At 41.8% G+C, this 14,344-nt stretch overlaps 1 protein-coding gene across 1 annotated transcript in view; it reads right to left on the bottom strand.

Moving 5' to 3' along the window:
- The window catches only part of LOC115317848 (cell wall protein DAN4-like), a 63,982-nt gene that overhangs the window by 15,218 nt on the left and 34,420 nt on the right, over positions 1-14,344 (bottom strand). The window contains exons 7-8 of the mRNA XM_042294811.1: positions 8,252-8,272; positions 1,704-1,966 (exon numbers count right to left, since the gene is read on the bottom strand). Of these exons, the coding sequence (XP_042150745.1) occupies positions 1,704-1,966; positions 8,252-8,272 (284 nt within the window). The remainder of the gene's footprint in view (positions 1-1,703; positions 1,967-8,251; positions 8,273-14,344) is intronic.

Raw genomic sequence — 14,344 nt, 5'->3', positions numbered from 1 at the left:
AAACTAGAAGGTTTATGCAAGAAGGTGAATGAACCGGAAAACAACACAAAGGTCAAGCATCGTGTAAGGTGAAACACAACCACAAGTTCGTTGACTGCACTGAAGGAGTTGTATACAAGATACCACTGACGTGTGGAAGATCATACATAAGACAAACGGGGAGACGTATAAATGACAGACTAAGAGAGCACAAATACGCTTTCGTGCAGCTGCAGGCATATGCTAACCTCGCAGCACACTGTGCAAGAGCAGCTGAGAAGCTCTCCTTGGAACCAAAACCCTCTTAGATAGATTACAAGACAAAACCAAGCGCGAAATCATGAAAGCTTTCGACATGGCTTCCGAAAGTCATGACACGTGCATCAGTGAACCCTCAATAGCTTTAGAACAAAAAGAAATAGAACTGCTTAGAAAGATCCCGCAGCACAACAGGGTGAACATCAGCTCCAGTGTGGCAACAGGATAAACACAAATAGCAGCAACACCAACTGTCCACAAATGACAGAAGATACATTAGTCGTCCCAGTCCTTTCCACAATTTCTCAGGTACATGTCCGTCATCTAAACTTCAGCATATATCTGTCCCCTAAAATACCTGGTCTACACTTGCCCGCAAAGACATGAATTTTCAATTCTGTGAATTATTAAGCAATCTTCATCTTTTAAAACAAGGAAGAAGAAACGAAAAATAAACACTTGCTAGTTTGCGCTTCCACAAGTACGTCATCCTGTTAGCTGTCTTTCATATCATTTCATAGTTTAGCCTTTATGAGTTAAGTGTAACTTCGCAGCGCAGTATACCTCAGAATGACAAACCAGCAAGCCCAAATACAAGTATTGTTGGAAATGTTATTGATAGGGAATTATAAGCATCACTGACATCAAAGGCTATATTTGGCTCAGGAATAATATTTTTCGAAAGTTAGAGCTTTGGGGATCTGAACATATTTTCTTAATTAAATGCTTTTTATTTGCCTCAGATTTGCTGCAGTGATAGGAATTTTGTATGGCCGAATAAAACAATTGAATATTCGCCAGTTGTTAGTCCGACTGACATGCTACCTTTTTTTTTTTCCACAGCTCTTTATTTTGTTTACTCTGTATTTTATGTGTCTTTCAATTGTGTGTGCTTAACCCAGTAAGATTTCGAGCTGCTGCTTAGCACAAGAGAAAAATAAGCATTGATTGATTGATTGATTGATTGATAACCAGCAAAATAAAATATTACAATATGACAGCTTTTAGCCCCAGTCGAACTGTTATTATAAAGCAGGCTAAAACAAATAAAGAGATTCTTGGGTTTCATCCAATACGAGACTCACAACCATATATTACATATAACACTGTAGTGTTTGCAATATATACATTCAAGATTGCTCCTTTGGTTTGAAAATGTAATATTGAACGGTGTACAGACCGAGTGACAGAATATTGAAGAGCTCTACTGTGTTTTTTTTAAATTATTATTTAGACTGATTACCAAGAATTGTTAAGGCTGATGTACCACCGGGTATCCTATAAACTCTATAACCAATTGTCGCATGGAAGTCGCTTATATAAAATAAATAATAATAATAATAATAATAATAATAATAATGTTCTCCACCAAAACAATCCTATATCTTCCCTTACGTGCACAAGAGGAAGGAATAAAAAATCATGAAGGGAAAGGCAAACAGAAAAGTGTAGCTTAATGAGCTCACCTTTGTATTTAGGTTAAACCTGCCGTAGATCTCATCTGCCAATTCATCCCTCAGGTAATTGTTGAGGATGGCAAAACCGTCATACCACTGGACGATGTCGGTCTTGTTGAGATATTTTCTCATTGCGTGGGCGTACCACCACCAGTTGGCGTGATTAAAAATTATTCTGTATACATACTGCCCCCATAGTCCCACGTAATGGGTGGACTCTTCAATATCGTGCATTTCTTCTGCCGTTCGTTGATTTAATGTAGTGACATTATCTGAAACGAGATACAACCTATTCAAACATGGGTCGGGTAGTGCTCAGTTCGTTACATCAAATCTGAGATACAGGCTATAACTTAGGCCTAGAATTAAAAAGAGCTGGTGGACGCTGCTCCGTATGCCGAACCAACGCACCATTGTTCACGGTTCAATTTCACAAGTCAAGATTTCTTTTTCTTTTTTTGTTATTGGACAGACTGCTTACATAACACAAATTAATTCGAAAACTATTATAATACTACGTTTCGGCGTAAACTCCGGTTGCAAAAGTACTACAGAGTGTTGAGGACAGCATCTGATCGTGTTGATTCGAGCGACGTAGCCTTTCTGTGTCGAACATCTTCGATCTGACCAGGGACACTAGCACGATACATCACAATTCGCTGGCGGGTAGCCACGTGAAAACTAACTTTTTATCGCGCGCACATTTTTCTAAAGCTAAACACAACTTACACACAAAAGCTGACTTGATGAAAAAGGCGCCGATAGGATATTTCTCGAAACGAAATACATATTTCTTTTTTGTATTCGGGTGTTTGCACATAAATTAAGAGATTAAAGATTTGCTCATTAAACTAGGTTAAGTAGACAGGCACACCACACACACACACAAAAAAGATGGACTGTGTCGGCAGGAGGGTGAAGAATGTCGTGATAGTTAAACACGCGTACCGTGCCGCAATATATTGTGCCAGCCTTTACAACGTTTGTCGAGTCACTCTTAGAGTGAGTTAGCCGAAAAACTGAAATACCCTATGTAAAGCGCGATTCTTAATTTTCTTTGATTGGAAACATTTAAAAGAAAATATGGCGGTGTACTGCCACGCGCGGTGGCCGTAATTGCTATTCGCTTTTTTTTTTTTGGCTCTACGAACATAAGATAGAAAGTTCACTAACACAATCACGAGGAATTAACTAAATGTTCGCTAACTTCTTAGTGTATGGATTATGGGTCGCGTCACAATTGCAGTATATACGACAGTTATTACTGGAAGCGACGGTCACTGATAGCAAAAGAAAATCGGGGCTTGGCTTATTATGTTGACATTTTTGAGACTTTGGGTCACTGAAAGCGCAAAAAGTATGGAAGACGTTTACAAATCTCTGTAACGCGAAAATAGAGCGCAGCTCTCGAGGAACAGGAGGGGAGGGTACGCAAGGGTGGGTGTGTACCTCCTCCTCCTCCCTGCCCACTCCTCCTCCCCTCATTTTCCGCCTCCTTCATCCCCTCGTCTCCGCTCTGCCTCCTATTCACTTTCCCCGGTAGATTTAGCGGGGAAAATGACGTAGCATGAATTGGCGTCCCGTAACCTATGAAAAAATTCAGTTTCTCCGCTAGATTTAGCGGTCAAATTCAGTTTATCCGCTAGATTTGGTGGGAAAATTGACTTCGCGTGACGTGAACAACAATTCGATCCCCCCTACGTGACCTCAACACGAATTCAATGTCCCGCTAAATTTAGCAGGGAATTCAAATTGTGTTGAGGTCACGTAGCGGGGAATTGAATTGGTGTTGGGGGTCACGTGACGTCCATTCTTCATCTAAATCTAGCGGAGAAACTGAATTCCCCGTTAAATCTAGCGGGGAGTTGAATTCGTGTTGAGGTCACGTGACGTCAATTTTTCCGCTAAATTTAGCGCGGTTACGCCGACGCCGACGCCGCGAAACACGGAAACGGGCGCCTATGAGCTGGGCTCTAAATAGTCCAACCAAACTCGATGTTTTTTGGCTAGTCGAAGTACATGGCCCTAAATTGACAAATAGGTGTCAGAATTAAGCTTCACTGCTGGTTGTTCGGCTGATACGTGGCAACATTGTGCCTAAATTTCCGAGCAAGTTCTGTACTACATTTCAGCTTAGCTCCAAGCGAAGCCGGTGCTGCAAGCACGAATTCGCTGTCTTGAACTGCGCCTTCATCTCACGAGCGCGCGTGCATGGCAGACCAGCGAAGCTCGATTAAAGTATAGAGTAAGGCTTCACTGCTGGTTGTTCGGTTCATACGTGGCATTTTTGGCTCGTGTCTCGCACATTGGCACTTATTTGGCGAACCAGAAAAAAAACTAAGTATAAACGTAAAAAAAAAAAAAAAAAAAAAGTTATTCGGCCCTAACTAGCGTTTTGGAGCAAAACGCTATTATCCCCAAGTTAGACGCCTAGGATTTCCAAACTTGGACCACGTTGGGCGTTTTTCTGACTTGCCGCCATGTTTTCACAAAGCTCCTAACAGCCGAGTTGTGCAATGGAGCTTAGCACTCACGGCATAAAATCTCACTGTAGAATATATCAAACGCGTTAAATATTCACGACGATTACATGAATATTATGGGTGTCGCATCATTACTTTTTCCTGAATGCTCTTTTTGCATTTGCATATAGTGAAATGGTACTTGAGCACCAGAGTGATGAAGCAGTAGTGCATGTACATGCTGTTCTTCTCGACGACGAAGTTATATTATTGATGTCTTAAAATGCCCTGTGTGCCTGATATCTGAACCATCTGAATTTCCGTACCACAAAAGTCGTTTTCCGAACTAACTTTGTGAAGCGGAGAGTGAATATAATAATCTGACTATTCCCCTGGCAGCTACAACAAACAAGACCAAAAAAAACCTGGAAGAAGACAGGCGGTTCAGTGGAGAAAAGAAAGTCGTATACTGTAAAGAACCAAAACGAATATGTAAAACGGTTCTGGACCACGAGGGTTTCAACGAGGCCCATCGGTAGTTTTGAAGGCCTGCAACTACGCGTCTCAAATCCCCCCCAAGCTGATGACGCCACCGTGAAGTCTTCGAGTTCCGAGCCCACCTGTGAATCTCAACTGCCACCTCACTACCGATAAACGTTTACAGTAAATGAGTTGTATAAGCGAACTCTAAAGGGTGAGTTTTTATGCAACTTTAAAAGTGCTTCCTTATTTCTTTTTTTTCTTTTCTTTCCATATAAATTCTAATATTTATGTCAATATTATGTGGCATTAAAATGGTTGACTGGCATTCATTTTTTGCCCTTCACGCTTGCAAATCTGTCCCAATCACTACGGTAGTAAACAATGAGGCAGCAAAAACAAACACATGTGTCACATTCCGAATGACCGTTAACCTGCTGTTTGTTGAGAGAACCTATGTAATGTTTTTAAAAAGAAGCCGAAGAGGCTCTTAAAAAAAAAGTTAGAGGTGAATTTTAGAGAATTTTTATCCCGTGAATTTGAATATAACGTTCGTTTTCCCCGTAGATGTGACTAACCATGAGAGAACACGAAAAACGTCCGACCAGTTGTTACTTCATACGCAGATTTTTCGGCCGCCAAGCGCGTGTCGCTCGTGTGGGCAGTGAGTGCAATAGACCGATCTCACTAGGTGTTCGGCACATGCGTGTCCTCGCCATAACTTTAGTTCCCCGGAAGGCACACCGCCGTGCGAGCGAGGGTTCGTGCCTTCTCGTGCTCTACACCCGCAGAGTTCCAGAGAGGTTGTCGCACCTGAATAACGACGAAAGTTCCATCGATGCTTTCCGGCAGCGGTAGCGTAGTCAAACCGGCTCTTGAGATCGGTCTATAGGGAGTATTCACTGGCGGCCATAGCTGTGTGCACGACTGCTGAGCGCGAGCTGTCGGCGAGCTTCCACAGTTGTTTTGCCACGTCCATCATAAACCGGAGACACGGAAAAATAAAAAACGGACAAAACAACAACAAGCCTCAACAAACTACAAGTCTCAAGTCTCTGTTGAGACTTGTTGTTGTTTTGTCCGTTTTTTTTTTTTATTTTTTCGTGTCTCCGGTTTATGATGGAAGTTCTTCACCAGCTCGCCTGTGCTTTTACCCTTTCTTCTCTTTTTTGCCACGCGCATTCCACACCATCAAGATTGCTGGCCTTAGCAGCCTATTAATGTGAGCTCGTTGTGAGCATGCGCTCTAAACATTGCCCTTAACTATGGCGTCCAGTGAATACTTCCTATTGCATGCTTGCCAGGTATATTCCCTAGCACTGATACCAGTCCTGAAGTCCTTTTTTTAACCTTTTTTTGAATATAGCAAAAATTGCGTGCATGGTTTTGAGAAGCGCTGAAGATTCGCGAATGCGGAGATTCCAAAAACTCTTAATATGACGTCACGATCCGGGAAGGAGGGGCAACAGCGGCACTTCGAAAATTATTTTTTACAGCCTCCGTGCACCAAAGTGAAAAAAATTACAATATAATGATCCTAGAGACCAAATAAAGAAGATTTAAGTGAATGGCACCAAATACAAAATCTCTCCAATTTCACCTTAAATAGGTCTTTGGATATTTTTCACGCCATTATGTCAACTGAAATCAGACAGAGCAAATTAGCCGCACCATAGCCTCCCATAGAGGGGGAAAGCCTGCGTCTTCCGCGCCAAAACCGGCCACCAAACAGGGAGAGAGAGGACGACAACACGTCACAGAAAAATGCTACGAGCGGTGGCACCCTCACAAACCCGCGGGCGCTTTCCGAAACTAATTTTTCCTTTTTTTATATGTATTGCTTGAGCGTCATTTTTCCCCGTCTACAACTTACCCTACTTTCCCAGTCCCTCTGCGCATCCTCAGTCATGCACCTACACCCACTGCAAGTGGGGGGTAAGCCACAGAGAGCAACCAAATACTCTTTTACGAGATGACATTCATTTCCGCTCCTTGGCGAAGGCAGTGCGCCTACAGGACCGATTGCGTCCGAGCCAGGGGCGGATGCAGGTATTTCTAGAGGTGTTCGTCAGCGTATCATATGTTTAGGACCTACCCCCCCCCCCCCTCCCTGCCCCTGTTTCCAAGCCCTAAATTTTAACAAATGCAGAGTTCAAGAAGGGCGGTTATGTCATCCTGACCCCTCCTCTGAATCCGCCACTGGTCCGAGCGAACGCGTTCGCATCGCATGCGCATGCGCAGCCCACGCACCAAGATACCGGATCCGCCAAGACAGCAGAAACGGCTGTCCTTGCTGTCTCGAAGGCTGTCTTCGCCAAAGATGGTGGCACCCACCCCTCTCAATTTAATGCTGAGAACCCTGAGTCTGCGTTCGTCCAGCCGTTATAACTACAGTAAAGCTGCCGGCGCCAAGGCCATTAAACTTTCTATGGGTAAATTGTATTCCTTGTTAAAGTATTTAAAAAAATTATAGTGGAAGTGTTTTTTTTTTTTTTTTTTTCCTTTTCTTTTCCTTTAAAATACAGAATGGGGTGGTTCTTCATACGCCAGTTAGCAATCCTGAGTGACGCTGCCTTCAGAAGAACATCTTCTCGACCGCGGCTCCTCCTCTCTCTTGTACCGCGCCCTGAAGGTTTATTGTTCTGGTGTTTTACGTCTCCAGTCTATCTCACAAGCTGCGCGCGGCTTTACCAAAGGTGCAGAGGTGAGAGTATAACGTAAGAAGTTGCAGAGGAGGGGAAGGAGGAACTTCCCTCTTACCCGGCCGTTCTTTTGTGTACAACCACGTCGCTTTTCTCTCTCAAAGAGATGAACCCGCCGCTCAATTTTCTTTTTACAAAAGCGGCTTTCACTTTTATTTTTTCCGTGACTTCCAGGGTACTGCGCGCGACTAGTAAGATAGATTGTTGCTTAAAGACCGACAACCAGTTCGCGCTTCCCACATTTCCCCCGCTTTCTCCTCTCCCCTTTCTACCCTGTCCACCGTTGCCTGTTTCCTCCTCCTTCATGACGAGAAGGATCTTCTGCCTTGCAGAATCTCGGGTCTGGTCGTCAGCCTTTAAGAGAACGAATAGAGAATTCTTCACTCCGGGAACTTTCCTTGGCCCTTGCTTAGGCATTAGAAATTTGATAGCATAAGGCAAACGCTACTAATTCGAGTAACACATGCTAAGACATTCCCCTAACATGACGCGTGACGGAACTAAAATAAGGTACAATACAAATGCCAGAAACTTTAAGAAAATAATTTAGGGCCCAAATTGAAAACAAAAATTGGACAGTCGAATCAGCCAAATCAAAAAATATATATATGTTAAATTAAAGACAAATAGTAACGCGTGACTTCCAGTAAATTAGGGTTAGTTGGCATAGGGAATTAGGTTTAAAAAACTGTAAAAATAAAGAATTTTGAAATCAGAGACGAGGTTCTTTTTTTCTGACTTCAAAAAGAATTATGTAAACTAACGAATACGCTTGCAAAAATATGAACCCGGATTTGGGGGGGGGGGGGGGGGGGGGGGGGGGGGGCTCAATGCAGCATTCGGCCTCTTGCAGGCATGCCACTAAATCATGAACCACTTTTTTTGGAAAGAAACATAAGGTTGAAATACATACTTTCGTCTTCAAACATGGTATCTGTAAAAAACAAAAACATTTCCAGTTGGAGACAGATCCAGCAAATACATTTGTTTTGTCTTTTTTTTTTTAATACAGATTCGCTAGGTTTTATCAAACACAAATTTATCGCCGAATTATGCACTCAACGAGTACGCTTAAAAAACTATTTGATAGACATTACCTAGAGAGGAAATCTTTGTGTTCCCGTGTCATAATTCTAGCGCCAATTTCAGAAAATTTGTGCTGAATTATGATGTTGACCAGATGCCCGTCTAGATATAGCACTCAATTTTTTTTAACTCTTATGTTTTGAAAGAATTTTATATCTACAAGTTGAGCTTCACCAAAACGGCATCAGACAAAGCGATTCAAATTTAATTTGGTTTTATTGTTTGCTTGCCCTTCGCATGTTTGGCAGATAAGTCTATATAAAACTAACGAACTAGGAAATGTAATTTTTTATATTTATTTATGACAGGGAGCGCTACTATAATAATCCTTTTTTTTTCTTTTGTAATGTATCTATCGCACTCAAATCATGTGCCAAGTAGGAAGGACTATACGTATACAGAGTGTTTCCGGTTTAACTTGTGCAAGGATTTCAAATAAGCTGCCGTACTCTGCGCTTGTTGAGCCAGCTCATGCTCTTCACAATTTTATTGAGCAAGTCGGGACATTTTTGTTTTGCGATTGGCAACTGGCGCATTAACAAACACATTATTTCGCTTACTTCTCAAATATTATTTTTGTGAGTAAAAGCTTCAAACAAGTTTACAGAGGATAATGAGAAAAGTCCAATCATGTCGTTTCCATCGAAGTTGCCTCCATATGTGTAAATCTTTTAATCTATAAGAACCAACGCGCGATTTAAAAATGTTCCACGTGACTAAGGCCGCTAGCATCGCAGTTCACTAGCGGGTAGTCACGTAATCTTTTTTTTGCGTTTTTTTTTTTCAATTTTCTAAATATTTAGTCACAGAAAGGCTACCTTAAAGGAAACGGCACAATTATATCTTTCTCAACTGGCTCTACAATTTGACATTTATTTATTTATTCATTTATTTATGTATTGATTTACAATACCCTCAGGGCCATGCGGCGCTAGAGAGGGGAGTGGGTGTTAAGTACAATGTTTGATACTGCTTCTCCGAATCTGATGGGGTCCTGAATGGTGACGATGTCTTCGGGAAGGTCATCCCAGTCCACAATTCCATCAGGAAGAGAGGTGTGCTGATGTGCTGTGGAAAAACACTTTGGCCGGGCCATTTTATGGCAGTGATCGAGTCTGGAGGAAAGATAAGCCGGTGGGGAAAGAAGAGACTGATTTAGAAATGGTGAAAAAAAAAACTTTATGCAGAAAGCAAAGACAGAATATTTTTCGACGGGCGAAAAGCAATGGGAGAGAGATTTTATTTAATGAGGGAGACACTGGAAAAACTGAAGTAATCAGACTGAATAAAACGCGCAGCACTGCTTTGAACATATTCAATGTAGTCTGTTAATGTAGCATGATGAGGGTGCCAGATTGAAGATGCGAATTCTAGTTTAGACCGGACTAGGGCAAGATAGAGGAGCCGTTTTAGTTGAGAAGGGGCGGACCTGAAATTGCGACGAAGGAAACCTAAGCTTTTGTTACCGGAACTCACAACTGAATTAACATGGTTTTCCCAGGATAGGTTTGAAGTTCGAAGAACGCCGAGGTATTTATACATATCCGTGGGTTGAAGAGGGATGCCACTGAGGAAATGAACAAGAGAGGTTTGAAAGAGGAACAAGAGAACCGCATGCATTTACATTTGCTGACGTTAAGCATGAAGCCAGTTAGTACACCAGCTCTAAACTAGGTCGTGGTCATTTTGTAGGGTTAAAGAGTCATGAGGGGATGCTATTTTTCGGTAAAAGACAGTCGTCGGCAAATAGGCACATGAGTGAAGATATCGGAAGAGGAAGATCGTTGATGTAGATTATTAAAAGTAGCGGACAAAGCACCGTTCCCTGAGGCAAGCCAGATGTTACGGGGGAAAAAGCAGATGAACAATCATTAACATAAACAAACTGATGACGCTGAGAGAAAAAAGATTCAATCCAGGAGAGAACGTTATTATCGAGGTTTAATGAAGATAGTTTTAGAAGCAGTTTGTTATACGGAACTTTGTCAAATGCTTTAGCGAAGTCGAGAAATAGAGCGTCAGTGGGGTAGTTAGAATCAAGGTTTACGAACAGGTCGCTGGTGAAGCAGAGAAGTTGGGTTTCGCAGGAGTAGTTTCGACGCAAGCTGTGCTGCGCTTTGTCAAAGAAGGAGATAGAATCAAGGTGAATAGATAGTTGCTTGTGGATTACGTGCACGAGTATTTTAGAAGGTACAGAAGTTAGAGATATTGGCCTATAGTTTATATGAGAAGATCTATCACCGCCTTTGTGGACCGGGATGACCTTGCCGATTCTCCAATCCTCAGGAACCGCCGCCGTATCTAATGATTGCTGAAAATATTTTGTTAGAAATAGGCTTGAGGAATATTTAGTGCTTTGTAAGACCTTAGAATTTATGCCCTGGACACCACATAGAAGAGGACATAATCAATGACTTGGTGGTACTAACAATACCTCGGTAATCAGTACAAATTGGATTCATAGGTAAAACATTGCTAGTAATAGGTGAGGACAGTGTTAAGGGATGGCAGGCGGTGAATTGGGAGGAAAATAAATGATTGAGAACTGTGGCACACAGATTGATCTCCGATAATGTTCTCAGAATCATCAATAAGCCCTAGTGGGGAGTATGGTGCATGATTTACAACATTCCAAAGTTGGCGCGGGTTGTTTAGTAGCTTAGATGGAAGGGTATCCTGGTGGAATATACGCTTCTGCTGCTCTAATATAATTTTATACTTGGTGGCACATTTATGACATCTAGACCAGGATAAAGCAGTGTCTTGTTTTTTGGCTACTCGATGATTTGCGCAGCAGTATCACATATATATATATATATATATATATAAACGAATATGTGCAGATGAATGAACCGTACTTAATCCAATGAATCAAAGAATCAAAGTTTTCAGGAACCCGCCGAAAGCCAAAAATTGGCGGAGCCAGTATTTGAACTCTGGGCCTCCCAATGTCCGGTCGGGTGTGCTAACCTCTACACCACTCCACTTTGGCTTCCTGGCGTTTCCTACCTGTCTTATTAATGCACAAGAAACGAAATGTATCGAATCGGAGGTGTTCTGGAAACACACGCCGCCGCGTGGAACGCGGTACGACGCTTAGTGTCACGTGGTACGTGCTCGTTTGTGCTCCAGAAATCCTCCCAGTGTTTGTCTCGCCCCGTGTACATGTAGTAGTATTCTTTGTTTATGAGCTTTAGAGACACGGTATCATCATCTGCGAGAATCAAGAGCAACGTTATTGAATATACAACACGGGCACTTCACACCATCGTACGTGGTCTCCGAGGAGGATATAAACGAATATGTGCAGATGAATGAACCGTACTTAATCCAATTAATGAAAGAAACAAAGTTTTCAGCAGGGTTGGGCAGAAATACTCAAAAATGTATTTGGAAATACAAATACTGGGATACTTTAAAATAGAAGCTAAAATACTGATACTGAAATATATCTGTAAAAGTGTATCGCGATACGTATCGGAAATACATTCTAAATAGTGGCAAAAAGTATATGGAAATACAAATACAGGAATACATTTTAGGGAGGCCAAAAATACAAATACAGAAATACTGATACTGCAATACATTTTCACATTTATTTGAGACCAAATTAGATGAAGCTTGAAGTTGGAAGTGGAAGTTTTTGATCCTGAAATTACTTTCCCGTAGGCTTGGCACTTTGCCTTGAAGGTAGTGATTTCGGACGACGAGGTGTCTTCAGTGGGCTGAGAAAAACGTTCCATCAAGGACTGACCGTGGTCCCTTCCCTGACATCCTGTCTGTCTGACGAGGGATGCGAAAAGACTTCGACCTCTAAATAAATTTTTCTGTCATCCTAAATCCCCATCATCACGCCCCTGTCAACTAAGGACACCCCTATCAACATTTATCACATGACGTCACGGTGGAATAAACTAGTATTCTTTTTCTGTAGGTGTGGCCTTGAAACATGGAACTTTAACACGCTGCCGTATGAAAGGACAATACATACTTTCGTTGTCGGTTACCTCTTTGAAGATCGTGCAGGATTTTCGAGAATGGTGAGGACCACCTGAAGCATCCTGGAACACATGTCTTATCTTCTGTTACGGTTGAAAAAACAATACGGTGGCATCCTTGTTGTGAAGATCCTTCCCTTCTGACCCTCCACCACCGACGCATGGATTGCAGTCATCAAGTTCGCCTTCCATATTCCCAATAGAGACCTCGTGGATTGCGACCTGATATTGCCGCAGAGGTGAGCTCTCCGAGAAACAGCGCGCTCGAGACGAGTCGCAGGTGTACGAAGTCTGGGTCGGCACAGCGAAGCCACGTCTGACCTCTTTCCTAGTTTCGGATCACCGGAAGCAGCGGGTCACTTTCACGTCGGCTGATAACGTACCCTTGAGCCGTGCAATATTATGGGCGCAGCCGCAGACGCATTCGAATATCTGTTGAACTTCACTGCGCGAGTCATCCTACTATTTTAAGTCAACCACCGCCAGGCTCGTGCTGCAACGGACTGTGACTTAGCTTTGCCGAATGGGTTTACTGTGTACGCTAAGGCAAGAGAGACGGTTAGCAGCGGGCTTTGGATGCCGGGTAAACAATGACTCAAGAAACCCTACCTAAGGACCTGCGGCGCAAGATGCTCTGACTCCACTCCTGGCACACCACCTGGTTCGAGTCCCCGACCGCACAACAGTTCTCAGAAGAGAAAAGAGCACGCATAGCAAAATAGTTTTGGAGAATCGGAAGGAACCTTCGTTCAGCATGGTACCGATACCCCAGCATCTCCTTGACCCTGGTGCCCTCAAAAGTAAAAAAAAAAAGTGTTCGGTTTTTTTTTTCGGGGGGGGGGGGGGGGGGGGAGGAGTATTTCTCAAGAAATGTAACGAAACACATTTCACCCTGATTGTATCGCGATACAAAGAAACATTCAAAATGTATTTCGATACAGAAATACAGATACTGCTGAAAAAAATGTATCGCGATACAGAAATACAGATACGAAATGTATTCCTGAAATACTATCGCGATACATTTGTATCGCGATACTGCCCAACCCTGGTTTTCAGGAACCCGCCGAAAGCCAAAAAAACGGCGGAGCCAGGATTTGAACTCTGGGCCTCCCCAATGTCCGGTCGGGTGTGCTAACCTCTGCAACTACTCCACCTTGGTCTTTCTGGCGTTTCCTACCTGTCTTATTAATGCACAAGAAACGAAATGTATCCAATCGGAGGTGTTCCGGAAACACACGCCGCCGTGTGGAACGCGGTACGACGCTTAGTGTCACGTGGTACGTGCTCGTTTGTGCTCCAGAAATCCTTCCCACTCTTTGTCTCGTCCGGTGTATTATATATATATATATATATATATATATATATATATATATATATATATATATATATATATATATATATATATATATATATATATATATATACTATATATATATATATATATATATATATATATATACATATATATATACATAATATATATATATATATATATATATATATATATATTATATATATATATATATATTATATATATATATATATATATATATATATTATATATATATATATATATATATATATATATATATATATATATATATATATATATATATATATAATATATATATATATATATACTATATATATATATATATATATATATATATATATATATATATATATATATATATATATATATATATATATATATATATATATATATATATCTGGTGTGTGCCTGTCCGCCAGGGCTTGCTCACATATTCTGAATATGTTTTGGACACGAGAGCTCCGTCAGTGTTAGGCGCGGAGTCGGATCCAACCACGCGCTTTGTGAGCATGGACTGATGGATGGATGGACGTTAATGGCTTCACTCTTTGAAATGGGCGGTGGCTTGCACCACCTAGCCTGAAGC

The sequence above is a fragment of the Ixodes scapularis genome, unplaced genomic scaffold, assembly GCF_016920785.2.
Source record: "Ixodes scapularis isolate PalLabHiFi unplaced genomic scaffold, ASM1692078v2 PGA_scaffold6__148_contigs__length_123643588, whole genome shotgun sequence".
NCBI lineage: Eukaryota > Metazoa > Arthropoda > Arachnida > Ixodida > Ixodidae > Ixodes > Ixodes scapularis.
This window is presented reverse-complemented; position numbering and strand designations above follow the sequence as displayed.